Raw genomic sequence first — 27914 nt, 5'->3', positions numbered from 1 at the left:
AATAGCATTACTATAAATAGGGGTCATCTGCTTCAATTCAATTTTATTTTGGTGAGAAAAGGAAATTCAATTACTTTTTTTCTCATGTGCTTGCCTATTTTTGTTGATGTTCTAGAATAATTGTTTCAGTCTATTATTATCATATTGGATTTAATTTTAATTTTAAATGATCCATACTTACTGCCAGGCTTCTTATATCACAATTTCCCATTGGCAGTTTTTGTTGTTTAAAATTCACCAATGAACTGATTTATTTTTCAGCTGGGTTATGAAGTAAACTTTTCAATAAGACCACATGAATACTGTATTTTCTGAGTTGTTCTCTATATTGCAATGTCTTGTTGACACTATAACTAAACATCAGACAAAATTAGTATTCTATTTTGCAATCATATTCTTTTGACTTCCTAAATTTTGGTTACTTGTTGCACCACTGATTTTTGCAGACTAACCTTGCTAAGGAAAAGTCTGAGGCCTGTTATTTTTCTGTTTAGGTGACTTGCTTTAAATTCATCCCACAAAAATTTAGTAGGTTTTATTCTATTAAAATATTAAAATCAAAGCTTTTATGAAGTGTAGATTTTATTTTTCTGATTCACTATGTTGACCGTATATTCTAACTTCTTCGAATAATTGCTTTAATCTACACTTTATGAAAGTTTTCTTAAATTTGTCTTCCACATTACTGACTTGATTTTCAGCAAGGTAAGTTCTTCATTGGTTTTACCCTTAGCCTTAGTTCCGTCTCTTAGTTCTAAAAGCTTCTTCTTTATATATTTTACCATTTTTTCTGGTCTCTTGTTTTGTGAAATTGATGCCCTCTTTACTTATTAGCTTTAACCTAACATTTTCTTCTGTTTCTAGCAGTTAGTTTTCCTTCTAAGTGTACTCATCATTTGCCATCTGCACACTACGTATTTTTAATTAAATATTTGCCCTGAATATTTGCGTATGTTCTTTGCTTTTTATTTTTACTTTTCAATGTTTAGTTGTGTTTGAATGACAGTAACTACTTGCCAAAGAATATTTTGGTGAATTTTCTTTGACCTTTTTCACCTTTGCTGTCCCCCACACTTCCTCCACCACTTTCCCTAATACCATTTGTCTCTTCCCTTTTAACTTGAACCACAGGGCTAAGGATTTATCATTTCCATTCTTTGCTCAGTCATTTCACTCCAAAGGAGATTATGTAGGGAGGCATTTGGAGCAAGATATTGCTATGGTTTGAATGCAAAGTTTCCAGTATTTTACTGGCAAATATGTAAACTTTTTCTCTGGGAATAAGGGGAGCTGGAACAGCGGAGAGGGGAGAGATGGTTATGGCTGTAGCATGAGAGAACATAGGGCAAGAGAAAGATGATTCACTGTGTTTTAGGAAGTTTGGTTTAGTGATGATAGGCGATATACCTGTCTATTTTGTCTCACCAAGAATTTGGGTAAAAATATTACATTATTCTTGCATGTTCTTGACAATGGGGTGCATTTTAATTCTTAAATATGACACGCAGAAATAAACCTCAAGGCAAGAGCTAAATAGCTCATGGAGGCCCAGTTACTGAAAGGTTATTAAAAATGTCCCAGTATTATTTTTGTGTTTATATAGTTACTTTCATTTTAGTCCTTATTCCTTTTGAAAAAAAATTGAGATGGATCTATAAATAAAGTCAAGGTTACATTAAAATATTTATGATTGATAGCAGCTAAGGGATCATGAGAAATGTACCTAGACATTTAACTGCTTAAAGTGAATTTCAGAAATATGTTTTAATGACACTTTAATGTTTCATTTGGTTGGCTGCTTTCATGGAGAGCAATTTTTAATTTTGAGAGGTAGGGAAATGTGCTGATTTCTTGTAACTTATTTAAATAGGCTTATAACTTTGTAGACTCTATGATTTTCACATACTTCTGTCACTTGGTGATAGGATACTTAAACTATATTTCTGTCATTTTGAAAGCATATAACCCCCATTTATATAATAATGCTATTTTAAATTGAAAGTGAGTGACTGCAAATATTTCAGGATTACTATTACAAAAATCATGTAAAGAATCTCAAGAAAATTGTTTTACAAAGAAATGGCTCCTAACATAATACTATGTTATTTATCCAAACATGATGTCTTAAAATTTGAGGTCACGTCAGGTGATTTCTACATTAATGAGACAGTCTAAAAAGGTCAGCCTGGTATTGAGCCTGGCTGTTTTTATATTGCTAACTTCTGCATCACCTTCTGTATCACTCACTGTATCCTAGGCCTTACCACCTAAAGATTAAAAATATGTTCAGAATTTAGATATTTAACAACAAAGAGAGCCAATAATTTTTAAAAAATCATCACAGGAAGTATGATACATAGCACAATTTACAATGTGGGAAGAAATAATTCTAAAAAGCACTTATTTGCAACACCTCTTATTTAATATTAATTGTATTTAATATAATATCTTTTACATGACATTTAATATAAATAAATTATGAACTGTATAAAATGTCTGCTATTTGCATTGTGCTATTTTGCCTAGTATCAAATACCTACTGTTTTGCATTGCAATGATCAATAACATTTGGGGTTACCTGGAAATTGAAAATAACATTTTACATAAAGACATGATCAGTGGTATTGCAGATCAATTCTTACATTAAGAATCAGAATTCCTAACAAATCTTAATTTCTATAAAAATGCTAAAATCATCAGGAGATACTTGCTTAAAAATCTGTGAAATTTTAAATTCACTCCTACTTGTAGAGATGCAGATAGTAAGTGGTATGGCTGATCACAGATCATCAATTTCCAGCAGAGGTTGCCAGCGCTAGAGCTGAGCAGCTCAGGAAAAGGCCTGTCAGTGTTATTCACCTGTTCTTGATAAACCTTCCCTTCTCGGATTTTTCTTCCAGCCAGGACATCTGTCATATTCCCTTCTCAGTAGCGAGTCATCTTTATGCTATAACATTTGTAAGATTTGTCAGTGATAACCTCTGACAGAGTCATTTTCTATTTGTCCATTATGGTCCATGACACTCTGCTTGTGTCCCAAAGACTGGCCTGCAGAGACTTGATACCAAGATGCTAGCGCATGACATCATCCCCACTCTCTACACACGATGGCCAGTTAGGCTTCCATTCTAAAGTGGGATCATTTTTTAAATGGGTGATTACTAAAAACACCTTTTAGGATATTATGTTGTTGGATGTATCTGACAAAAGTTCTAAATAGATGATCTACTATAGAAATAAATGGCCTAAAGAGTGAGATGTACATATATTGGAATTACTGACTATAAATTCCATTGTATTCACATTTTTAAGTAACGTGTACACAATCAGAGTACTTAGTATGGCATTATTTCTGATGAGAATCACAGGTGGATGGCAAATACTCAAGGTTTCCAAAATAATAAAATGCATTGAGCATTATAATTACAGAAAACACAACTTGCTCTTCTTACAATGAGGGAGAACATCCTTTAAGTTAATGTGCATATTGACAGTTTTATGAATGAAAGAGAAAAGAAGACGGCATATGCTAGAGCCTGCTTTTATCAACGAACCTCTGCTCTTGGTAAATATTAGTAAGTTGGTTTGCAATGTATTTTCTTTATAAAGGAGACTGCTGAGTAACGCAAAAAGTCAGTTATTTGAGAATTTTTGTGTTTCGAAGTCCAGATACATTTCAGTGCATAATATCATAACAAATATTTTGAAAAAAGCTTAAATATGTGATCACAATCGTTTACAGATGCAGAACTCGAACTGTTCTTCTACGTGTGATTGTAATAGTGAAGTGCTTACTCTGGAACTCCATCGACGTCCTCCATTAACAAATCAGTGATTTGGGCAACTGAAAGAAAATCCGGAGACAGAATCTTTTCATGCTCTTGGAATTCAGTGGGTCTCTACCAAAACACAATGTGGAGTGAGTTATTTTAATTGTACGTTTCATATATTAAACCCAATAGTAACAAAGTTGGTTCTTCTTATAGTCTAGTTGCTGTCAGGAAAAACATTTAAAAACAACAATCTTCGAGATGGTATCTTTTCTTTTCCATATTATGCAATGGTACCTTTTACCTGAAAAGTCAAATGGCTAGTCAATCTGTCTTTGGGGCATATGTACACCTGGGTGATGGTTTTCAATTCAACAAATATTTATTATCTGCACATTCCTCATTGAATCTGGGGCTTACGAAGAGGCAAATACAAACAAGAAAGATGTGCTAACCTCAAGACGCTTAACATCTAGTGAGAGGAGCAAGCCTAGGTTGATGTTAAAAGAAGAAAAGAACACAAGTAAGCCATAATAAATGCGGCACTCAGTCTAAAAGAAAGGACAAGTATAGGCACAAAACAAGGAAACTATAGACAGGAGTTCCGGGAATAGGCTTTGGAGGGTTGGGTGTGGCCAATGCCCCATGTGAATGAACCAGCAACACCAAGGTTATGAAGATAGGATAGTTAGGAATGAGTTCTGTATAAATATCAGCAGTTCACAATGTTACCTAGGTTACATGGAGGGGACTAGTTGGACTTAGGTGGAAGTGGGCATTGGAAAGGTATGGTGGGCGATCTTAAATTTAATGATTCAACAAATACGTACTGAGTGTTCACAAGGTACAGGACATTGTGCAAGGCATCATAAATATTTTAGACCCTGGCTGGTTGAAGAATGGTAGTCTGAGAACTTTGTTTCTAGTAATACAGACAGCGCTCAGAACCATGAAGATTCTCAGCAGGTAAATGACAAGACAAAACTGTGCTTTAAGGAAGGGCAATCTACTGGAGGGTGAAGGAAAGACGGGAGCAGAGGAAGAGTTAAACAAAGAGGTCATTTAAACAGTGCAAGGATGAAGCATTGGGTTGCTCCAGTCTCCTTGGCCGTGTGGATGAAAAGAAAATCGTGAATGTAGTCATGTTATGGGGGCCTAAAAGAGGGGAGAAAGAATGGAGATTCCGAGTTTCTGAAATAGATGAGTTGGAGGAAATGGTGGTGATACTAATAATACATATGCCACCTTTGTGTTAGACAAAGATACCCTTTTTGAGTGGAGGAAGTGCTAAAAAGATTTCCCTAAGGCTGACACAGCTCTGTGTCCAAGTGTATTGCCTGTGAATAGAGTCTAGTTTTAGCCCCCACTCACCCCTCAGCCAAGTGCTTTTGTTCAGAGCACAACCTGCATAACTGTACATGTCAAATCTTTTTTTTTGTTTGTTTTGAGATGGAGCCTCGCTCTGTCGCCCAGGTTGGAGTGCAGTGACGTGATCTCGGCTCACTGCAAGCTCTGCCTCCCGGGTTCACACCATTCTCCTGTCTCAGCCTCCCGAGTAGCTGGGACTACAGGCGCCCGCCACCACGCCAGGCTAAATTTTTGTATTTTTAGTAGAGACGTGGTTTCACCGTGTTAGCCAGGATGCTCTCAACCTCCTGACCTCGTGATCTGCCCGCCTCAGCCTCCCAAAGTGCTGGGATTACAGGCGTGGGCCACCGTGCCCGGCCAACCCTTTTTATACTGATAAAAACAGAGTGTTGGAAGATGATGCTAGATTTTAAAGAGCAAGATGATGAGTTGATTTCAGTGGCTGAGTTTAAGGTGGAATACTAATAGCGAGAAAGAAATGTTTAGAGTTTAGTTAGAAATGCTGGAGTCACAAAGGTCAAGTTTACAGACGTTGGTTTAGGAGTCAACTGCAACTGTGACAATGGATGAGACTGCTCAAAGCCAGGGCATGAAGAGAAGAGCTGTGAAGGGGAGATGGAAGAGGAGACTGGGAAATAGAGGCAAGACAGCAGCACACAAAAATAAAAAATTATGAGACTTTGGGGGAAAGACGGCAAATGTTTTTCAGTTCAACAAATAGTTATTAAGCCTTCCATGTGATTGAGTTCCAACAGATAAGGGCAGCAAAAAAAAAAAAAAAAAAAAAAACTGCCTTGAGGCAGTTTACCAGATAACATTAACAAAATCTTTTTCTTTTTCAAAAGTGGAAAAATCTCAAACCTACCACTTATTGGTAATCGTAATTGGCTTAATGTTTGTAATTTAATATTAGTTTATTGTGCTACATTTTTATCTTTGAAAGTCTAATTTAGAAATAAAATATGCTACATTATTAGCCACTTTTTTTGCAAGCTAGGGTGGGCCAATTAATCTAAACTAGGTCATATAATTAGATTATAAACTCATTAAGAAAAAAGTATTTTAGTATGCTGCATCTAGTAGGTACTCAGATATTTACAAATTGAATTAAATGCACCCAGTTTTTGCTTAAGATACTGTTTTGATCTATAATATATGGTTATATATTTGTTTAAATGATTTTCATTATATATATTTTTATTAGTGGTAAAGTATAATTATTCCTATAGCGTCAATCCCATTAGATTGTAAATTCCTCAGGGATAGTCATTCAATCTTTTATTTCTTTTTAGAATTCCGCAGTTCTTGATATGTCAACATAGGTTGCTAACTGACTGTCTAAATTCATCTTCATCATCTGATGACATTGTTAGATAGTGGAGCATGATGAAAAGCAAGACTTAGAGGAACTCCAGATCTCATGATAGTTTGACTACTGATTAATTTTATGACTTAAGGCAAGTCATTTGAACCTAAATTTGAATTCATATTAAATATCATTTTTATGTGTTTTAATACACACAAGATTATGTCATATTAATAATGAATAAAGATATACATGAAAAGTGAATTATACAGACATTCAGATCAATTTATCTGATTTGAAAAATCTCTGGATAGGAGAAAAGTAGGTCACACAAGAACTATATGAAATAGAATCCAATAATCTTAACCTTTTGGACAGTACTAATTCTAGCTAAGATGCCTAATATTAGAGCCTCTTCTTTTACTAAAATTTGCAGGCTTAATATAATCATCTTTTAGGGGAGTTTGCCTCTGGGTTTTTTCTTTTGTTTTAAATTATATTCCTGGACCTATTTTAAACCAGACTGCTTTTTTTGTTTGTTTATACAGTGCCTTGCATGAGAAGGCTATCAGATGGCTAAAAATGTTTAATCTTTCAACACATACATTCTGCTTTGTAAAAATTAAAGATATAATAGAAAATTCATAAATAAGCTAAAATATGTGGATATGTAATTGTGGCTTTCTCTGTAAAATTACATCTCCAACTAGGAAAATATGTAAGCTAAATGGCACTGTTAATTCATTTTACTCCACCACCTGGTGGATTTTAGGAGTTATTCCAAGAGCAATAAAACTGTAAGCCTGATATTATCTGCCAGGTAATGTTTTTCTCTAATTTTTTTCCCTCTCTAATGTCAACTAAACTTTTCACATTTGTATATATTTTTTCTGTCTAGAATGTAAACTTTTAGGGACATCTTTGTATCCATCACTGGTAGTGCTTTATATAAAAAAGATTCTTAATAAGTATTCGCCAAAAGAAAGATAACAGATTTCACCACAGATTACTAAAGAGAAGTTTCTTAGTCACAGAGGACATAGACTGGTCTGCAAATTCTAGACTTGGAAGGTGTTTTTTTTTTTTTTTCAAGCCTGAAAATAAATGAACCAAGGAGCAGGAGCAGTGCTGTGCTAAGCTATATTGGAGCTGAAGCAAAAGGAAAAATCAGTAATACAGATCTGGTCTTTATTGAAAATTTTAATCCACCAGGGGTTTTTTCAGGCATTAGGTTTGATTTTTTAAAAGTATTGCATTAAAGTAGAACTTATCTTGATTACTGAGTTTTTTGGCACTTCCTTCAATTCTGTGCTCAAGGAGAGTGCCTCGTTCACCTTACCATAGTCTTGCTATGAAGCTAAAAAGCCAGTATTTTAAAAAACAATAGAAAAAGTGAAAGAAAAATAAGCAAAAGCAAGAGATGATTCCTTAGAATAGTTAATAAAATAGGCAAATATTTGGCAAATTTGACTAAAACATAAAGAAAATAAATTTGTGTCTCATTCAGGGGAAATACATTAGAAAATTTCAAGAAAATGGGTGATTTCCTGGGAAAATGTAAGTTCTCAAAATTGATCAAGAGTAGATGAGAAAATTGATCTGATCAAAGATGAACTAAATCGGAAGTCTGCTTTCTAAAAAGTCACCATGCCCAGATGGTTTTACACTTGTAGTTTTACTTATTAATCAAAGCACACATAAATTCTATGTTAGTGTAATACTTACAGACTATAGAGAATTCATTTTTAAGAGGCCAGCACAGTCTACACACAAAACCCTGAACTAACAAAAAAGGAAATTATAAACCAAAATCACAAATCAATGCAGATGTAAAAATTATAATTAAAATACATCTTAGAAAATTAAATCTTAAAATGTACTAAAAAAAAACAAGCTGTATCTATGACCAAATAAGATTAATTTCAGAGATCCAAGGATGGATCATCATTAACAGGTCTAATATAATTTTTATGTCAAATTAAATGGTACAAATTATATGATTATTTAAATATCTAATAAACAGGCACTTACTAAGATTCATCAGCAAAACTCCCAGTAAAATATGAAAAGAAAAAAACGCTAAACACGAAAAAGACTATTTACCAAAATCATATTGCAAGCATCATATTGAATAGTGAAGTCCTAAGTCATTCTTATGAAAACAAGGAACTAAAAAAAGGTTATGGATGCTAACATTATTGTAATTCAACACACTATAGAGGTTCTAACTAATACAATAAGAAAACTAAATATGTAACTTAAATAGCAGAAATGAGGAAATTTGAAAATCCTTATTTGAAGATTACAAGGTTGCATACCTAAGAAAGCGGACATTGTACTAACAAAAAAGTTATTACTAATAAAAAATTTGGCAAGATGGTTATATATAACATAAATATATAAAAGTCAGTTTTTTCCTATATAAGAAGCTAATTAGAAACAGAAATGGTAAAAACTTGATTGACTTATACTTGGTTATAAATATAATGAGAAAGGTATAGTATCTATATAAATTATAAAATTATAAAAAGTTTAAGAGCAAGACTTGATAAAAGAGATTTATTAAAACCTTTCAAATTCAAAGAACTAAGTCCTTCCTACATTATAAATGTAATGTAATGACAGTCTCAAACCCCAATGAGATTATTCTAGAACTTTACAAAATAACTTTTTAGTTCCTATGGAAGAAGACACACTTGTCAAAAAAAAAATAGAGTGAACTTTCCAAAATAGATTTTAAAGATGAATGTAAAACGACATGATATTAACACAGTAATGGACAAACTAGTGTGTAGAAAAGCATAGAGGATCCAAAAATTTATTTTATATAGATGAATATGTGTATATGTATGCATATATAAAATTTTTTTAAATAAAAATGTGTAAAATAAAATATGTAATTTATAATTATGTTTATATATAATATGTAAAATGTTTATATAACATAATTATATTTATGTATAATATATGAAATTTATATATAATTATATTTATATGTAATACATGAAAATTATATATAATATACACACATATTTTTGGATTTGCTATTCTCTTCTGCTGCCTATTTTGTCCGTTTATGTATACGTATAATGGGATAGCAACAGTCAGTCTGTTCTAAATGGGAAGAGACAAGATAGTTTATTTAGTAAATGAAGCTGACATAATCAGTAATTCACTTCTAGAAGGAAATAAAATTAGATCCTCATTTCAAATATAAAAAAATTCTAGACTTGCTAAAGACCAAACTTTATAGTAAAATAAAACTTTAAATATTAGAAAAATTTTGAAGATTATTTGTACCATCTAGGGAGGAAGATAGAAGGGAGAGGAGAAGCAGGACGTCTTAAATAAGACAGTAAACCCAAAGACCGACAGTAAGAATGACAAGCCTAAATGTTTGTCAATATCTCCATGCTACAGCCAGAATTTGCTACAGGTTCTAAGTGTCTGATACAGCTACCGTGTACTCACATTTTGAGGTCCATTAGTACTGTTTTCTCAACAATATTTTAAGTGACTTTTTTGGCATTGTCCCCATAGCCTGCATAGGTTGATCTGTACTATGTGATCACAATGTGTTCACTTACACTGAATTATTCATAATTTCAATAAATACTTCTTGAATGACACTGATGTTGCAGGAAACTGATAATTTTGCTGCTCAATTGAGCCCTGAGTTTTCTCTGTAAGGATGGAGTGGGGTCTGTTTTCTGATGTCTTTAGGGACCACCCAATGTAGAGAGAGTTGTCTATGGCCTGCTGCAGGACATGTTGATGATCTCCTAGACAGGTTACATCATCTTTCCCCTCAAAATTACGTAAGCATCCTGTCCTGATAAAGCCGTGAATGCACTGAGTAATCGTCACCCATTGGGTAATGTGGTAACACTTTAAGAGACATTATTCAGAAGAAGCTATTGGGAAATAATCACTTGTGTTTTCTTTTAGGTCTCTGATGTAAGTTGAACTATATTCCTTGTAAGTGTACTACTTATGATTCTATTCCCTAGATATTTTTGAGGATATTAAGAAAGTCAGTATGTGAACAAATTATTGATACAAAATCGATCACTGAATTCCAAGTACACATTTATAAACTCCTTTCACTTACAGGTCTATGCATAACAAACGTTTATTTTCAGATTTTTGTTATTTTTTTCTGTTATGCATTCACACAGATATCTGCCAAAAGTTTAGTTTTACCATGTAAAGGGAGGCATTTCCTCCAATATTACTAAAGAATTTGGGATGTTGAATTCAGAAGGTTGGCAAGCAGGACTTATTCAATGTCACAGAAAAAGTTATTTCCCTGGATCTGCATCTCATATCTGCTTGTTCACAGTAACTCATAGAGTAACTCATAGAGTAGATAACCACCTTTCCTGGCACGCCTCAGACCATCCATGATTTTAATTAGTCATCATAATTTATTGAATGCCTACTACGTGATTGGGATAATTACTTCTATTCTAGGTATTGGCCACAAACAACAAATGGGAAATATCAGACTACCGAAAGTTTATGATTTATTTCTGATAGACTTGGCAAGAAATGAAATAATTCAGAACTGCTTGGCTCAGTTGACTACATGGGCTACTGGCTAAGTAATTTTGGATACAGAATTTATTAGAAATGACACCATAAGCGATTAGCTGTTAGGGGATCAACATTGTAAAGAATCTGATCTGAGAAGAACCTTTCAGTATTTACCTAAAAAGTGGTGGCCTTGGGAACAAACCACAGGAGAGAATCTTGCCATTTTTCTATCTAACATACAACACCCCCAATCAGCACAAATGGGTGGCAGGCAGGACTTGTTTTAACGAATGACACTGCTCTATGCATCAACTATATTCCCCATGAACTACAGAAACTCTACTTTCATTAAAACGGAAAATGGAGTTTCCACCAAGCAGCGAATTAGCATGTTATCTTAGTAAATGAGCACTGCTAATTGAGTCCCTGTTACAACTTGATTTCTTCTGTTTGTTACTAAGTGATTGAGCACATCCTGAATTGCATGTCATGAGAATACCTGCCCCTCCAAGAAGTTGACAAATGTGCAAGCTGACAATCCGAGGGTAGATAATCATCTAAGGTCTATAACTAGCTCATTCATTTGACTCAACCATTATAAAATGATTTCTTTTTTCCTGAAGCATAGCACTTCTTTATATCTTTTAAAAAATTATGTATTTTTTTAAAGTCCAGATTCATTAAAACCCCCAAATGATCAGTCTTTTTGGAAACGACATGATCTACGTGGGTGAGCATGTGTATGTGTACACTGATAATTGTGCATTGTCTTAAGCTTGGTATATATTTAAATAACACAATTTAATTGGAAAATTTCCTGTGCTACTTTCGAAATTGTATTACTTACATTAGAGATCACAAGGGAGTAATAGGCTTAGTAACCAGTTTATCACATTGAAATGTACTTTTAATGTCTGATAATTTCAAAAGGCTCATATGAGAGTCCGCATGCCTTAGTGGTCTGCATTTAGTATTGGTAGGAATCTCGACTGGGAACAGCTTACATATCTCTGAGCAAGGCATGGAATTACTGGCTCTCTGTGTTTCCTCATTTATAAAATTGCAGCTAACACTTCTGCACAAAGAATGTTGTTTAGACCAACGAATAAGGAAGTCAAGCAAAGCAATGTTAATTAAGACATGATTATTCACCTTGAGAGCCTTAACAAAACGAAGGAAAAAAAACTTTCTAGGAACAATTATAACAGACTCTGTGTGCAAAGATTTAAACATTTTTTTTGTAATATCTGGTACGGCAGATGTGTTCTTAAAATCTCAGGATATTAAGTTTATGAGTAAAGTTACTTAAAACCCATTTATTATGGAGAGCTGGTGATGGAAGGGGCCTAAAGATCAACCTTTTGTCACACAGGAAGCCACTGGTGTCCAAGGAGATTAAATAACTTTCCTAAAGTCAAGCTGATGAGCAACTAAAGCCATAACCAGAGAAGATTTTCCAGCCAGTGTCCTTCGATCTGTATTTATTTGTTTAGAAAAATGGCAAAATAATGCAAACACCAATCTTCTAATATTAATCAGTCCATCACCAGTAAACAGCTATTATTTCATGACATTTTTTGAGCAATCGCAACACTGTAATCATTACAGAATTAGTAGCAATTGCAAAAAGAGACTGGCCCATTTAAAAATCTGAGATCACTTATTTTACCTAGAATTAAAAAAAAACCAAAAAAAAAAAACCCAAAAAACAAAACCTGCGGTAGAAGCGCGTGGTTATGAGGGCGTTTGGGCACGGAGCCGTCCAGTGGAAGAATTCATACATTTAGACCCGCTGGCACCGTGCACGGCGCGCCGGGGCCAGCTGGGGGGAGCCTGGCTGCAGCGAGTGTCGGGGACCCCAGCGCAGCTCCCAGACCCGCCACCCTCCCGGGCCGCTCACCAGCCGGGGCCAGACGTGCGGCGCCTCTTCAGAGACCGGATTTGGCTCGGCCGCGGACTCCGCGGACGGGGAATGAGCGCTCGGAGGTCTTTGGTACCGGCACCGGTACCGGGAAGGGAAAGGGGCGGCGTACCTCCGATTCGGGCGTGGTTCCCGCCGGGGTCGGCCCTGCTGGGGTCGGCCCCCAGGGAGTCGTCCCCTGCGACATCCCCGCGATCTCGGCCGAGAAGCGGCCCCTCGTCACCTAGGCAACTGGGGTGGGGCCGGCGTCCCTGTGCCTGGGAATAGATCCCAGCGGAAGGCGGCGCCGGGCCCCAGCCTCCGCCCGCCCGCCGGGTACAGGGCTGAGGACTGCGCTGAGGAGCAGGAGACCGGGAGAGAGGCCGACAGCAGCCCGCTACTGAGGCCCTGAATCCTCTGAGAGAGACAGTCTTTCCTGTTAGTAGGAGTGGAAGTGGGGAAAAGGCAATTCAAGTAGAAGTAATTTAAATGAAATGATATATGTCAAAGTACCTAATGCTAGCACATTGCAAGTTTCAACAAATAGATATATTATCAGAACTTCAACCACTGATTGATGTTTGATACTAAGCAATCATTGTAAATTTTAAAGTATCGTGATGGTATTGTGGTCATGTTTAGAGGGAAAAATATGTCTTTATCTTTTAGAGATACATACCGAAAAATATGATGATGAAATGATATAAAACATGTGATTTATTCCAAAATAATGAGGGAGGGGCACAGGAAATGTGTGGTGGTATAGCAGATGAATCTAGATTAGGCATGTGAATGGAAGGGGTTCGATCTTTAATAGTACACTTAATAGTACACTAGAAAGAAAGTGTACTATTCTACTTTTGCATATGTTTGAAGTGTTCCACAACAAAAACATTTAAAAACAATAAGAAATATTACACAGCAACATGAGTATTCTTGACTTCTTTGGATGATCAACGCCTGCTTTGAAAATGAAATGTACTTGGCTTGTATTTACCTCCATGGAGGTTGCTATGCAGGACACTTCCTGTGAAAATCAGACATAATTTAAGTGCTTCGGTTTCCTCATCTGTTAAATGAAATAACAGTATTGGCCTCAAAACATGACTGTGAGGATTTAACAGATTAATATATATATGAAAATGTTTATATCAGCCTTGACACCTAGTAGTGGTCTGTGTTTGATATTATTAGTGTTAGTATTACTATTGTGCTTCTCCTGATGTTAGTCCATATTGTACACAGCTGCCAGGATAATATTTCATCATGAACTTCTGCTTTATATTAGCCCATTGTCTTTTGACCAAATGTAACACATTAGCTTTATATAACCTCATGATAATTGTGCCTTTCCTTCAAATTGTCTCATAGTTCAAAGTATACAGTTTGTACTGTCAACCTGTGTTTATGAGTCGTCTCTAGTCTTGTAAATGTATGGCTCATCTTTTCAAGTGGGTTTTACTGTTTCCCTTAATATTTTCACTTCTGAAGGAGCTAGTTTAGTTCTCAGTACAAAGAATGCATGGAACAATACGTTTATGACTTACAACCCCATTTCAGTAGAACCGTATTAAAATTTCTTCAATTGGTGAAAATAGTCACTTTTTAGTGATTGCTAGAGTTAGTACAAAAGCCACCACTCATTACAGTGCTTAATCTTTTTCATTGCTTCCTTCAGATCGCCACTCCAAAGAAATTGAAAATAGCTGGTCACCTTCTTCAAGGTAAGGACTCTACCATATTCCTTGAATTTAGTGTTTGATAAAATGATAAAGCATTTATTTCTCTAACGTGGAGTTCCAGTTTTCTCAAAGATTTGGTTTACTTTTCAGGCCTTTAATTTTGCTGCCATTTCTTTGACAGTTTTTAGGTTTTCTTCTCCTGTTTTTGGTTTTGGACCCCAGAACTAGATGCAAAACTCCATTAAAGATGGAATCAATTCTAACAGTAATAGGAGGGTTACCTCAGGGAGAGGGGAATTGTTTTGTAGGAATTACAATTTTACTTTAAAAAATTTAATGTTGTAATTTGTTAGAGAAGTCAGTTTTGAGGAGGTAATTTAATTTTATGGGACACAAATGTTTTGCTCAGTAAGAAGTGATGTCGAAAACCCATTAGCCTGAAGGTTACTTTTAATTTGCACAAGTTGAGCTGATTTTAGCCTCCCATTTCTTTTGTAGGTAGGTGCCAACAAGAAAGACAAATCTCAGTAGGTGATATACTTTCTTATGTGGAAAGGTAAGTTAAGTCTTCCTTCCTAGATCTCTTTTGAAGATAAAGGCCTCTAACCAAAGCCTGCAAAATTCCATTTGTTATCTTAGTCTATTGTTTTAGGACTGGAAGAGAAGAGGAAGCATATGGGTCTAGTTCACAGTTATTTTTTTAAAAGACCACTGACTTTTACCACATCACATTGAAATGTGGGATAGCTTGATATTACTTGATCAATTGAATTCAGGTTCCTGTTCTAAAGAAAGTTTTCCAATCGACATATCCATAAACCTGTGAGTAGCACAACACTTTATAAATAAAATCAGGTTCTACTGAAGAGGGGCATTTTCAAAGTTTTACCAGTTTAACCAAGTATTGGATGTTTAAAATAAAGCCTACTTTTAAATGCCAGGAAAACGCTCAAGAAGGGGCTAGATAATTTTATAATGGATATTGACAGTCCGGTGTGGCAATATTTGGCAATGAATACTGACAGATTTTAACTGTGTTCTTAGGGTGGGTAAACATTTCTACTCCATTCTTCATGGTTCCTGTGTCTCTGGCTCATTTTAAATATGATGAGGTTCTTCAACAATAAACAAAATAATGCCATTAATGAGATTAATGACATGTTGGTAGTTCAAACACTGTGATTCCTGAGGTCTTCAATCTATTAAGTGATAGATAATGATAATCTTAAGATCAGGTAGGAAACAATTCAGTATGCCCCTAAATGGTAATGAGAGATCTCATCATTCTAGAGATCGAATTTAGACAGTGCATTGTTTCTTGCCTTGAGATCCGTGAAACTTGATAGATGTAGAATGAAAAAAGATGAAAAGCAATTTAATTTATAAGTAATTGCCTTGGCTTTTGGTTACATATTTTATTTTTAGCAAAGAAAATATTCCAATAGTTAACCAATTTTGAAATGTATTTAAAGTTTTCTTAACCTTTACCTAATCCTTAAATCTAATCTTCTCATTTAAACCAAGTATGTAGTCCATTCAGGTCATATGTGAGAACATTGTGAAGTCTTACCTTAATAAAACACACTTAGGACATGATATAGTAAACATACCATAGTATACATTCTAAGAGTGAGTAATTATTGTAGGGTGAGATAATGATTTCCAGAAAACATTTTGTATAATACTATTTTGAGAATATTTATGTAACACAAATACTTGTCTTCAAAACTGTCCTTTCCCATCTTAGGTCCATATGTTTGTCCCTCTTTCTCTAGTCACTCCCTTTAAAATGGATCCTTCTGCTCTTCAGATGAAACTTAAGTCCTTTTTCCAAACCAGACAATACTATCTTTTCCTACTACAGAGATGTCTTTAAGATACTTTTGTGACATTTTCCTTTCCTTCATGATCAAAATATTGAAAAAGTAGTCCTTCTCTTATCATCTCTCCTCACCCACTCCAGCTCTGTAATCAGTCTCTTAACTCCTTAGCTCTCCTAAGCCGACCTCCCCAAAATTGCCACTGGTTCCTGTCTTTCTTAGTATGTGGACACTTTTCGCTTGCCCCTCATATCCACTCTCTCCCCATCTCTGCTTGCTCTCGTGCCAACCTTTATGGGCCTCATCAGCTGATTTTGCCACATTCTTTGCCCTCTGACTTGTGGTTGGGTTTTTGCCAATGGGAGCATCACCAGGGGGTTGGAAGGTGGAAGAGTGAGATCAGGGTATTTATTCTCCCAGTCCCGTCTCTGCAGGATTACAGATTAGTAGTAGTTGGATACCTACACCAAACGCCCTGAAGGCTACCTTCTGTCCTTCAGCCCCTTCCACAGCTAGAGCCGTCTTGGGGTTTCGGTAACCATCCCTCCCCTCGCCTCTTCAGGACTAGAGGTGGTAATGGCTTCCTCCTGCTGCTGTTGATTTTGCTTATGGCTGCCTACCTGTTTGTGAACAGTTCCTTTAACAAGCTCTCCTCAGTTACCGTATTTGTGCTGTTCCCTGCTGGGACTTTGACTGATTTTAGCAAAAACTAACTCCAAAACATTTAATAAGGGAGATGTTTGGCTTGTTCAACACGGTTGTTATTGCCAACTGCTTAGTTGCTGTGCAGTGAGCAGTATTGTCTGTAAGTGACCCTGGGTACTTATTGTGGATTTCTTGCACAATTACCTAGGTAGGGCTGCACCCCATCCCACCCCTTTCTCCAGCTGGAGGGGCTGCACCCAATTACCCTCAGGACTGATGGCAGACAGTGGGGACTGTAACTACCCATGGGACCTGTGTTATCCGTCTTAAGCAGCTGGCTGTCTCAGACAACTTGTGTAGATTGGTGGTTCCCCAAAACTTAACTTTCCAATGTCAAGCAGACTGTGTAGTATAGTCCCCCTGTTGACAAGACTCATTTAAAATCTGTGCTATAAAAAGTCAAAAAAAACAGTTCCTGGGCCCTGGCAAACCTTTCCATAGATGCTAGGGTGTGTTTGGGAAACAACAGTGCCTTCCTTTTTTGTTCTTGCTGATCCTGGCCTTGAAGCTTTGACCTTTCCCAGTAAAACCTATCCCATGTCGTAGGATGTTGTGAATTTGGAAACTAGGAGGAGTATACCTGGCAGGGGCTGCTGCTTGTGAGAATGCGTGTCGTTCACACATTCACTTGTCCCAGCACATTTAGATTCATAATCTGTATTTGCACGCGAGTCTTATTATTTCCATTTACAGATTGTTCTTTATGGCAGTATTTACGTTAGTATTTTCATCATTCTTTTTGTGCTTCAGCAAACCACTTTTAGGTCACTGATACATGTTTGTGAACTGGTAGTTTAATGCAAAAAACAAGTTAACAATCCTAAGCAGGGACATATGTATTATGTGAAAATACTTCAGCTGAGAAAACACTGCACCCTGTTTCCAGAATGTTAGCCAAGGTAGACTGACCCAAATTCCTAAAGCATAGGCGGGATATTTAAACAGATGATTTGAGCTAGCCATAAAGAATTTTTGTAAAAATCAAAATTCATCCTGCACTTTAAATTTGCAAAATATGTATGATCAAACGGTTTCACAGACTTTTTCTTTTTTCCTTCTGAAACTGCCTAAAAGTCATTGGGTGCCACTTAATTAATGGCAGGGGACTCTATTGCTCTTTGAAGACGTTTTTGAAGAAACCTCTTCTAGGAGATTCTGGGAAGTGCCTCGACTGAACAACTATTGCCCTTTTCTCTGCACCACTTTTCACCCCCCCCAACTTTGAAAAATAGCAGTTCTAGTTTTACCTGTTTTACATAACAGCTTCTTATAAATTTTGTTAGAAGGAAGGATTTTGAGCTTTAAGAAGTTTAAAAGCCACTAGATAATCTCCAAGGAAGCTTCATCTCTGAAAATTCTATTGTGATATAATTTCCCAAAGAATTCATTGCCTGAGACATTCACCTTGGCAAATACAAAGCATTACTGTTATTAAACATTTCTGGTGTATTTGCACATTTATAATTCCAGGGAAATGAAATAACATGCATTATTTCATCTAATCAGCAGACTTGCACTAAGAGGTAGATAGTATTATTTTTGTTTTGCAGACGAGGACACTGAGGTTCAGAGGGCCAAGGTAACTGACTTAATGTCTCATGGCTAAGTATGTGGCAGGCAGGCACAGGTATTAACTAGTTTCTATGATTCTGCAGCCCGCCCACTCTGCTCGCTATGCCACGCTACCTCAGCTGTGTGGAGTGCTCAAGACCTCGGCTGGGTTGATGAAATTTATCTCTGGAGTCTTTCTATTTCTCCTTCAATGCCTCTCCTCTCATCCCCTACTCCCCACTTCCCCAAGGCCTTCACAATAATTGCTAATCCATTTAGTGTGTTTCTCTTGTAGGTTATCAACCCAGGTATATAGTCATAACTAAAGTATGAGATGATATGGCTTAGCACTTACCAGGAGGCATTCGTTTTGTTTAGTACTAGGAGACTCTTGAAGATGGAAAATTCTTTTGCAGCTCAAATGAACGAGGTTTTAATAGAGGATTGCCAACTTGTGGGGCTTATATTTTCAAAACAGAAGGTCTTTTCTGGTGCCTTCAAAGACTTCACCTGAGAGACAGCTTTATTCCACTTGCTAGTGTCAGAAGCTGTTATGATGATTTCTTCTACCCTCCACAGAATCTGTTACAGTGCTTTGATAAGCATCCAATAAATGGTAGAGCACGATGATGAAGAAAGTAAATTAAGCAGTAGAAAATATTCTTGTAGCTGTGGTTAATCCTGTTTCTAGTACAATACATGGATTTTTTTTTTTTTTTTCGAGACAGGGTCTCACTCTGTTGCCCAAGCTGGAGTACAGTGGTTCAATCTTAGCTCACTGTAGCCTCCGCCTTCTAGGTTCAAGTGATTCTCCCACCTCAGCCTCCTGAATAGCTATGACTATAGGAGCATGCCACCTGTTAGCTTGACTAACTTTTGTCATTTTTAATAGAGAAGGGGTTTCACCATGTTGGTCAGGCTACTCTCAAACTCCTGACCTCAAGTAATCCGCCCGCCTTGGCCTCCCAAAGTACTGGAGTTACAGGCATGAGCCACTGTGACCAGCAGGAAAAATTTAAATATTATTTTTCTACATAGCTAAAAGGCCCATGTGCCTTCTTTTTGAATGAAACGCATTTCATGTGCCTCGAAGCTAGGTTAAGCATATACATGAGAGAAATTCAGGGTGTCATTGTGCAGCTTTCAGAAGATTGTAACAAATGATCACAGGATTTACTAGCCATTTTCTATTTTATTTTATAATAATAGAAGTCATTAATTTTGGGAGGAAATAGACAGTTTGCCTATGTGTGCTGGAAATGTAGGTCTGCAAAGAGCATGAGAAGATTATATATGATATTTCTGAAACTGGAAATCATAGCCTCTTGGTGGGTAATAGTTGGTCTCCATCCAGCCTGTTGTTTTGATGATAGTCTCATCATGCCCCTTATGGTGCCACCTCATGGTCACTGGTACACAGATAGGCATAGCTTTGGTGCAAGTTAGAATAGTGAAGGTTGAGGGATATGTTTGACCAGCTGAGAAACCTTAGGAAAAATTACTCTATCTCCGTGTAACATTGATGATTCTTCTCAGAAAATTTTTAAACAGTTCCTTATGCTAAGGAATACAAACTGTTTTCTGTTTGCACAGAAAAACAAAAGTAGACAGTTAAAAAAGAGAAAAGAAAGGAAGGTGGATGGCAGAACAGAAGTGATGTTCAGACTTTGGAGAGAGAAAATGGAGTCAAATGGAACATCTGAGTCAAAACCACCATGACATGAGATCACACAGCTGTCATCAGGAGTCATATGAGATTAGGCCACAGAATTCCAGTAGATTCTGCTTTGCTCAGGAATTACCCTTGTAATTACTAGGAAGGTCACTAGGACAATGCCCTTTTTGGGACCTACATCCTCTAGACAAATGACACTCTGAAATGAGACTTTTTTTCCCTTTTGAGCATTAGACTTAAATTGACGCCATGGCCATAAATGCAAAGCTGACTGATGCAACTTGATTGCAATTCAGCAGATCAATTAGGTAGTGGAGATATGTTTAAACTATAGCTTCTTAAAGGCTTGATGGGTTGCTCTTGCCTGGGCAGTCTTCTCCTGAATGTCTGGCCATTCTTGATGTGGCAGCCTTCCCATCAAATCTTGGGCCATACTCAAGAAGAGTCAGACTACTCGATGGACTCCATAAGTGGGAGACTCCAATGGTCACTGGTACAGGGTCCAAGGACAGCTTAAGACAGCAGAGCAGAATATGCTTCTGATTTCATGTTACTGTTGCATATTCTAAAAACCGTTGGCAAAATTGCTGTTCCTTCCTTGACTGGACAAAGAAGGGCCCATTTTTCTTGTGGACACATAATGTTGCAATAATTTTTCTCTGGCAGCAGCATATGCTAGATGAAACATTGTAGACTTTAGCTTCTGTCTTTCCCAGAGAGCTGTCCCTTTCTTCCTTATGCAAACCCTAAATCCTGGGGGACACCAGTGAAGCTGGCTTGGGTTCTATCCATACATGGAGAGTCAAACTCCTTATTAAGGCCTGGTTTTTAACTCCACCTTTAGTGATTAGTGCTTAATTATACTATTACACTGAGAATCAGGAACAAAAAAAATGGAGTAAAGAATTTTTTTTCACAATTTAAGACCAGGTAAAATTGCTGAAAATGCACACTGAGACATTTTCCTGTTATCATGCATTCATCCAACAAATATTTATGGACTACTGTATAGGTATCAGGTACTATTCTAAGCATTGTCAACAAAAGAGGCAAAAACTCTGTCCTCTCAGAAATTCTATTCTGATGAGTTGAAAAATCTATATGCTATCTGAAGATTTACGAACTTGCTAATTATTATTTTGGAAGGCATCCTGTCTTTGTGACTCTGAGAAGTTAAGATCTACAAAGAGCCTAATTCTATGTGATTTTTTTAAAGCTGGAAATCCTATGGGCTTATGGTTAATAGTTTGTTTAGTAAGTGGGAAAAATGGGGCAGATTGAGGAGATCAGAAGTGTGGGGTTAAGAAAATCAAGGTATGTTGCAGTCTTGAATAGGACAATCAGGATAGGCCTTAGACAAAAGATGAGAATTGAGCAAAGTGTATCATCGCTATTATCATAACTAGCATTCTGGCTAAGTGTCTTTTGTGTGTTTCTTTCTTAAACCTTGCAACAGATGTGGACACCGAGGCTTAAAGAAGTTAATTATCTACCCAGTATTACACAGCTATTTAGTAGAGACAATAGAATTTTAATTCAGGACTATCTGATTAAGAACCCAAGTTACATACACTGTACTGTCTCAAAGCAGTAGCTTACAAACTGTATTTGTATTTATAAATACGGATCACCAGGATATTATTTATTAGCTCTTAAAGCATCTATTATTAACCATATTTTCATACTATACTTAAAAGCACATAAATATATTATAGTCCACATATTAACATATTGGAGGGACCCAGCTTACTAAACTGTGTTAGGTAGGTACTTTTTGCAGATGTGCAAATGTTTTTTCGTCTCTATGCATTTGAACAGTATGTAAATGTTTCCTTGGCTAAGAGTGTTTTAATTTTTCATGATGTAAAAAAACTCAGGCCTTAGCATGTCTGTTTACATAAAATTGCTTAACAGCTCAAGTATAGCATGGAGTAGAATCAAGTATGTCTGGTGGTTATATGTTCACATCGTAGTGGAATCATTGGCAACTCATTAACAAGGGAACCTATAACATATTTATATAGTGTGATATTAAAGGTATTTCTAGTGTTATTAGGTTTAGGTGCTTTTTGCCTGCCTTATTTGGAGAAAAGCTGGGATGCAATTAGTGATTAAACCTTGATTTTATTTTAAGGTCTGAATTACCTAATTGAAGTGTATCCTGAGACAACTACGGAAGGTTTTCGGTTTTTTTTTCAAACTATCATTTGTAATTACTTATGTAGTTCAAAAATTCATTTTAGTACTATGAAACCAAGTCAGAATATTGAAATAAATTTGATGTTGAGACTGATGTGGCTGGAAGAGTCTCATTACACTAGCTTTTATAATGATAAACAAATGTATGTTACAATAAGTAAATATATGTTTATAGTTATAATAAATACATTAAGATATACTGTGGACAATAATTTATATAAATAATATAACACATTCATTTATTTACCTTTGAAGTTTAATTTTTTTAAACATTAGCAAGGGAGATGAATGGGGTAAATTCCAGTGATGTAAACATGGACGTGGATTTCTAAAATGGCAACTACAGTAATCCCCCCTTTTCCATGGTTTTGCTCTTCATACATGTGGTGCAGGGCAATAAGATATTTGGTGTGGGGTGAAGGGAAAGAGAGAGACTACTTTTATGTAACTTTTATTACAGTATATTGTCATAGTTGTTCTATTTTGTAGTCATTGTTACTTTCTTATTGTGATTAATTTTTAAATTAAACTTCATCATAGGCATATATATGTAGGAAAAAACAGTATTTATAGAGTTCAATACTACTTGCAATTTCAAGCCTCCACTGGGAGTCTTGGAATGTATCCCTGAAAATGAGGGGTGTCTACTATTCAAAAGGAAATAGAAAACATAGATTGTGCACATACTTGTTTTAACTGAAGCTAAGGAATATTGCACGTTTTGTGGAAATAAATAGTCCAATGACCAAATAATCTGTTTTCTTGGCTGGGTGCAGTGGCTCACGCCTGTAATCCCAGCACTTTGAGATGCTGAGGTGGGCAGATCACCTGAGGTTGGGAGTTCGAGACCAGCCTGACCAACATGGATAAAACCCTGCTCTACTAAAAATACAAAATTAGCCAGATGTGGTGGCGCATGCCTGTAATCCCAGCTACTCCGGAGGCTGAGGCAGGAGAATCACTTGAACTTGGGAGTTGGAGGTTGCGGTGGGCCGAGATTGCCCATTGCACTCCAGCCTGGGCAACAAGAGTGAAACTCCGTCTCAAAAAAAAAAAAGAAAAGAAAAAAAAGAAAAAAATTGTTTTCTCTCATCTATTTTAATCTGTATAATTGCACCATTAAAGGAAGTAAAATAATATGAAAACCTTCACAATTTCATTTCTCAGATGGATGACTAAACTTGGATAGGGATAATTGATGGAATGGTGGGGGTAAAGGAAAATTCACTTGAGTTTAAGATTGCCACTGCTATGTACACAGACCCTGTCCCTTCCATTCACTTGCAGACCTACAACCAAGGTCTTTCTGTAGAGCTTTTATTAGTTTTCTTTGCTTGCTTGTTAGTTTCTCTGTGTTTTTTTTTTTTTCTGCAATCAGTGTTAAGTTGTCATAAGTTTAAAATAATAGGTTACAAGATGTTATTTGCAAGCTTCATGGTAACCTCAAATCAAAAAACCTAGAACAGATACACAAGAAATAAAAAGCAAGAAATTAAAACATACAACCCGAGAAAATCATCTTCACAAAAAGGAAGACAAGAAAGAAAGAATGAAGAGAAGACCACAGAACAACCAGAAAACAAATAAAATGGCAAGAATAAGTCCTTATGTATCAATAACAACATTGAATGTAAATGGACTAAAATCTCCAATCGGGGGGGTGGAGCCAAGATGGCCGAATAGGAACAGCTCCAGTCTCCAGCTCCCAGCCTGAGCGACACAGAAGACAGGTGATTTCTGCATTTCTGCTTGAGGTACCGGTTTCATCTCACTAGGGAGTGCCAAACAGTGGGTGCAGGACAGTCGGTGAAGCGCACTGTGCACGAGCCAAAGCAGGGCGAGGCATTGCCTCACTCGGGAAGCGCAAGGGGTCAGGGAGTTCCCTTTCCTAGCCAAAGAAAGGGGTAACAGATGGCACCTGGAATATCGGGTCAGTCCCACCCCAATACTGCGCTTTTCCAACGGGCCTGGAAAACGGCACACTAGGAGACTGTGTCCCGCACCTGGCTCGGAGGGTCCTATGCCCACGGAGTCTTGCTGATTGCTAGCACAGCAGTCTGAGATCAAGCTGCAAGGTGGCAGCGAGGCTGGGGGAGGGGCGCCCGCCATTGCCCAGGCTTGCTTAGGTAAACAAAGCAGCCAGGAAGCTCAAACTGGGTGGAGCCCACCACAGCTCAAGGAGGCCTGCCTGCCTCTGTAGGCTCCACCTCTGGGGGCAGGGCACTGACAAACAAAAAGTCAACAGGAACCTCCTCAGAATTAAATGTCCCTGTCTGACTGACAGCTTTGAAGAGAGTAGTGGTTCTCCCAGCACACAGCTGGAGATCTGAGAACGGACAGACTGCCTCCTAAAGTGGGTCCCTCACCCCTAAGCAGCCTAACTGGGAGGCACCCCCCCAGTAGGGACAGACTGACACCGCACTTGGCCGGGTACTCCTCTGAGACAAAACTTCCAGAGGAACTAACAGACAGCTGAATTTGTGGTCTCACGAAAATCCGCTGTTCTGCAGCCACCGCTGCTGACACCCAGCCAAACAGGGTCTGGAGTGGACCTCTAGTAAACTCCAACAGACCTGCAGCTGAGGGTCCTGTCTGGTAGAAGGAAAACTAACAAACAGAAAGGACATCCACACCAAAAACCCATCTGTACATCACCATCATCAAAGACCAAAAGTAGATAAAACCACAAAGATGGGGACAAAACAGAGCAGAAAAGCTGGAAACTCTAAAAAGCAGAGCACCTCTCCTCCTCCAAAGGAACGCAGTTCCTCACCAGCAACGAAACAAAGCTGGATGGAGGATGACTTTGACGAGTTGAGAGAAGAAGGCTTCAGACGATCAAACTACTCTGAGCTACGGGAGGAAATTCAAAACAATAGCAAAGAAGTTAAAAACTTTGAAAAAAAATTAGAAGAATGGATATCTAGAATAACCAATGGAGAGAAGGGCTTAAAGGAGCTGATGGAGCTGAAAGCCAAGTTTCGAGAACTACGCGAAGATTGCAGAAGCCTCAGTAGCAGATGCGATCAACTGGAAGAAAGGGTATCGCTGATGGAAGATGAAATGAATGAAATGAAGCGAGAAGGGAATGAACAAAGCCTCCAAGAAATTTGGGACTATGTGAAAAGACCAAACCTACGTCTGATTGGTGTACCCGAAAATGACGGGGAGAATGGAACCAAGTTGGAAAACACTCTGCAAGATATTATCCAGGAGAACTTCCCCAATCTAGCAAGGCAGGCCAACATTCAGATTCAGGAAATACAGAGAACGCCGCAAAGATGCTCCTCGAGAAGAGCAACTCCAAGACACATAATTGTCAGATTCACCAAAGTTGAAATGAAGGAAAAAATGTTAAGGGCAGCCAGAGAGAAAGGTCGGGTTACCCACAAAGGGAAGCCCATCAGACTAACAGCTGATCTCTCGGCAGAAACTCTACAAGCCAGAAGAGAGTGGGGGCCGATATTCAACATTCTTAAAGAAAAGAATTTTCAACCCAGAATTTCATATCCAGCCAAACTAAGCTTCATAAGTGAAGGAGAAATAAAATACTTTACAGACAAGCAAACGCTGAGTGATTTTGTCACCACCAGGCCTGCCCTAAAAGAGCTCCTGAAGGAAGCACTAAACATGGAAAGGAACAACCGGTACCAGCCACTGCAAAAACATGCCAAATTGTAAAGACCATCGAGGCTAGGAAGAAACTGCATCAACTAATGAGCAAAATAACCAACTAATATCATAATGACGGGATCAGATTCACACATAACAATATTAACGTTAAATGTAAATGGGCTAAATGCTCCAATTAAAAGACACAGACTGGCAAACTGGATAAGGAGTCAGGACCCATCAGTGTGCTGTATTCAGGAAACCCATCTCACGTGCAGAGACACACATAGACTCAAAATAAAGGGATGGAGGAAGATCTATCAAGCAAATGGAAAACAAAAAAAGGCAGGGGTTGCAATCCTAGCCTCTGATAAAATAGACTTTAAACCAACAAAGATCAAAAGAGACAAAGAAGACCATTACATAATGGTAAAGGGATCAATTCAACAAGAAGAGCTAACTATCCTAAATATATATGCACACAACACAGGAGCACCCAGATTCATAAAGCAAGTCCTGAGTGACCTACAAAGGGACATAAACTCCCACACAATAATAATGGGAGATTTTAACACCCCACTGTCAACACTAGACAGATCAACGAGACAGAAAGTTAACAAGGATATCCAGGAATTGAACTCAGCTCTACACAAAGTGGACCTAATAGACATCTACAGAACTCTCCACCCCAAATCAACAGAATATACATTTTTTTCAGCACCACACCTATTCCAAAATTGACCACATAGTTGGAAGTAAAGCTCTCCCCAGCAAATGTAAAAGAACAGAAATTATAACAAACTGTCTCTCAGACCACAGTGCAATCAAACCAGAACTCAGGATTAAGAAACTCACTCAAAACCGCTCAACTACATGGAAACTGAACAACCTGCTCCTGAATGACTATTGGGTACATAATGAAATGAAGGCAGAAATAAAGATGTTCTTTGAAACCAATGAGAACAAAGACACAACATACCAGAATCTCTGGGACACGTTCAAAGCAGTGTGTAGAGGGAAATTTATAGCACTAAATGCCCACAAGAGAAAGCAGGAAAGATCCAAAATTGACACCCTAACATCACAATTAAAAGAACTAGAAAAGCAAGAGCAAACACATTCAAAAGCTAGCAGAAGGCTAGAAATAACTAAAATCAGAGCAGAACTGAAGGAAATAGAGACACAAAAAACCCTTCAAAAAATTAATGAATCCAGGAGCTGGTTTTTTGAAAAGATCAACAAAATTGATAGACCGCTAGCAAGACTAATAAAGAAGAAAAGAGAGAAGAATCAAATAGATGCAATAAAAAATGAAAAAGGGGATATCACCACCGATCCCACAGAAATACAATCTACCATCAGAGAATACTACAAACACCTCTACGCAAATAAACTAGAAAATCTAGAAGAAATGGATAAATTCCTCGACAAATACACCCTCCCAAGACTAAACCAGGAAGAAGTTGAATCTCTGAATAGACCAATAACAGGCTCTGAAATTGTGGCAATAATCAATAGCTTACCAACCAAAAAGAGTCCAGGACCTGATGGATTCACAGCCGAATTCTACCAGAGGTACAAGGAGGAACTGGTACCATTCCTTCTGAAACTATTCCAATCGATAGAAAAAGAGGGAATCCTCCCTAACACATTTTATGAAGCCAGCATCGTCCTGATACCAAAGCCTGGCAGAGACATAACCAAAAAAGAGAATTTCAGACCAATATCCTTGATGAACATTGATGCAAAAATCCTCAATAAAATACTGGCAAACCGAATCCAGCAGCACA

At 37.3% G+C, this 27914-nt stretch overlaps 1 protein-coding gene and 1 long non-coding RNA gene across 12 annotated transcripts in view; one reads left to right on the top strand and one right to left on the bottom strand.

Annotated features, from left to right (window-relative positions):
• CABCOCO1 (ciliary associated calcium binding coiled-coil 1) overlaps positions 1 to 13111 on the bottom strand; it is a 105996-nt gene extending 92885 nt beyond the window's left edge. For 4 of the 7 annotated variants that reach the window (XM_032170378.2, XM_058436279.1, XM_032170360.2 and 1 more), the window contains exons 1-2: positions 13014 to 13089; positions 3796 to 3899 (exon numbers count right to left, since the gene is read on the bottom strand). In XM_032170378.2, coding sequence (XP_032026269.1) covers positions 3796 to 3899; positions 13014 to 13088 — 179 coding nt within the window. In that variant the 5' untranslated portion in view covers position 13089. Of the gene's footprint in view, positions 1 to 3795; positions 3900 to 12880; positions 12976 to 13013 lie in introns of those variants that run through there. The other 3 variants (XM_058436278.1, XM_032170352.2, XM_058436280.1) reach the window with 3 other exon arrangements.
• Positions 13108 to 27914, top strand: part of LOC131383061 (uncharacterized) — a 211685-nt gene continuing 196878 nt past the window's right edge. For 4 of the 5 annotated variants that reach the window (XR_009212784.1, XR_009212782.1, XR_009212780.1 and 1 more), the window contains exons 1-2: positions 13108 to 13318; positions 14559 to 14604. This is a non-coding gene — a long non-coding RNA (uncharacterized LOC131383061). Of the gene's footprint in view, positions 13319 to 14558; positions 14605 to 15060; positions 15097 to 27914 lie in introns of those variants that run through there. The other variant, XR_009212783.1, reaches the window with a different exon arrangement.

The sequence above is a fragment of the Hylobates moloch genome, unplaced genomic scaffold, assembly GCF_009828535.3.
Source record: "Hylobates moloch isolate HMO894 unplaced genomic scaffold, HMol_V3 SCAFFOLD_3, whole genome shotgun sequence".
NCBI classification, from domain to species: Eukaryota; Metazoa; Chordata; class Mammalia; order Primates; family Hylobatidae; genus Hylobates; species Hylobates moloch.
Note: the sequence above shows the minus strand (reverse complement) of the source record. Positions and strands in the feature narration are given on the sequence as shown.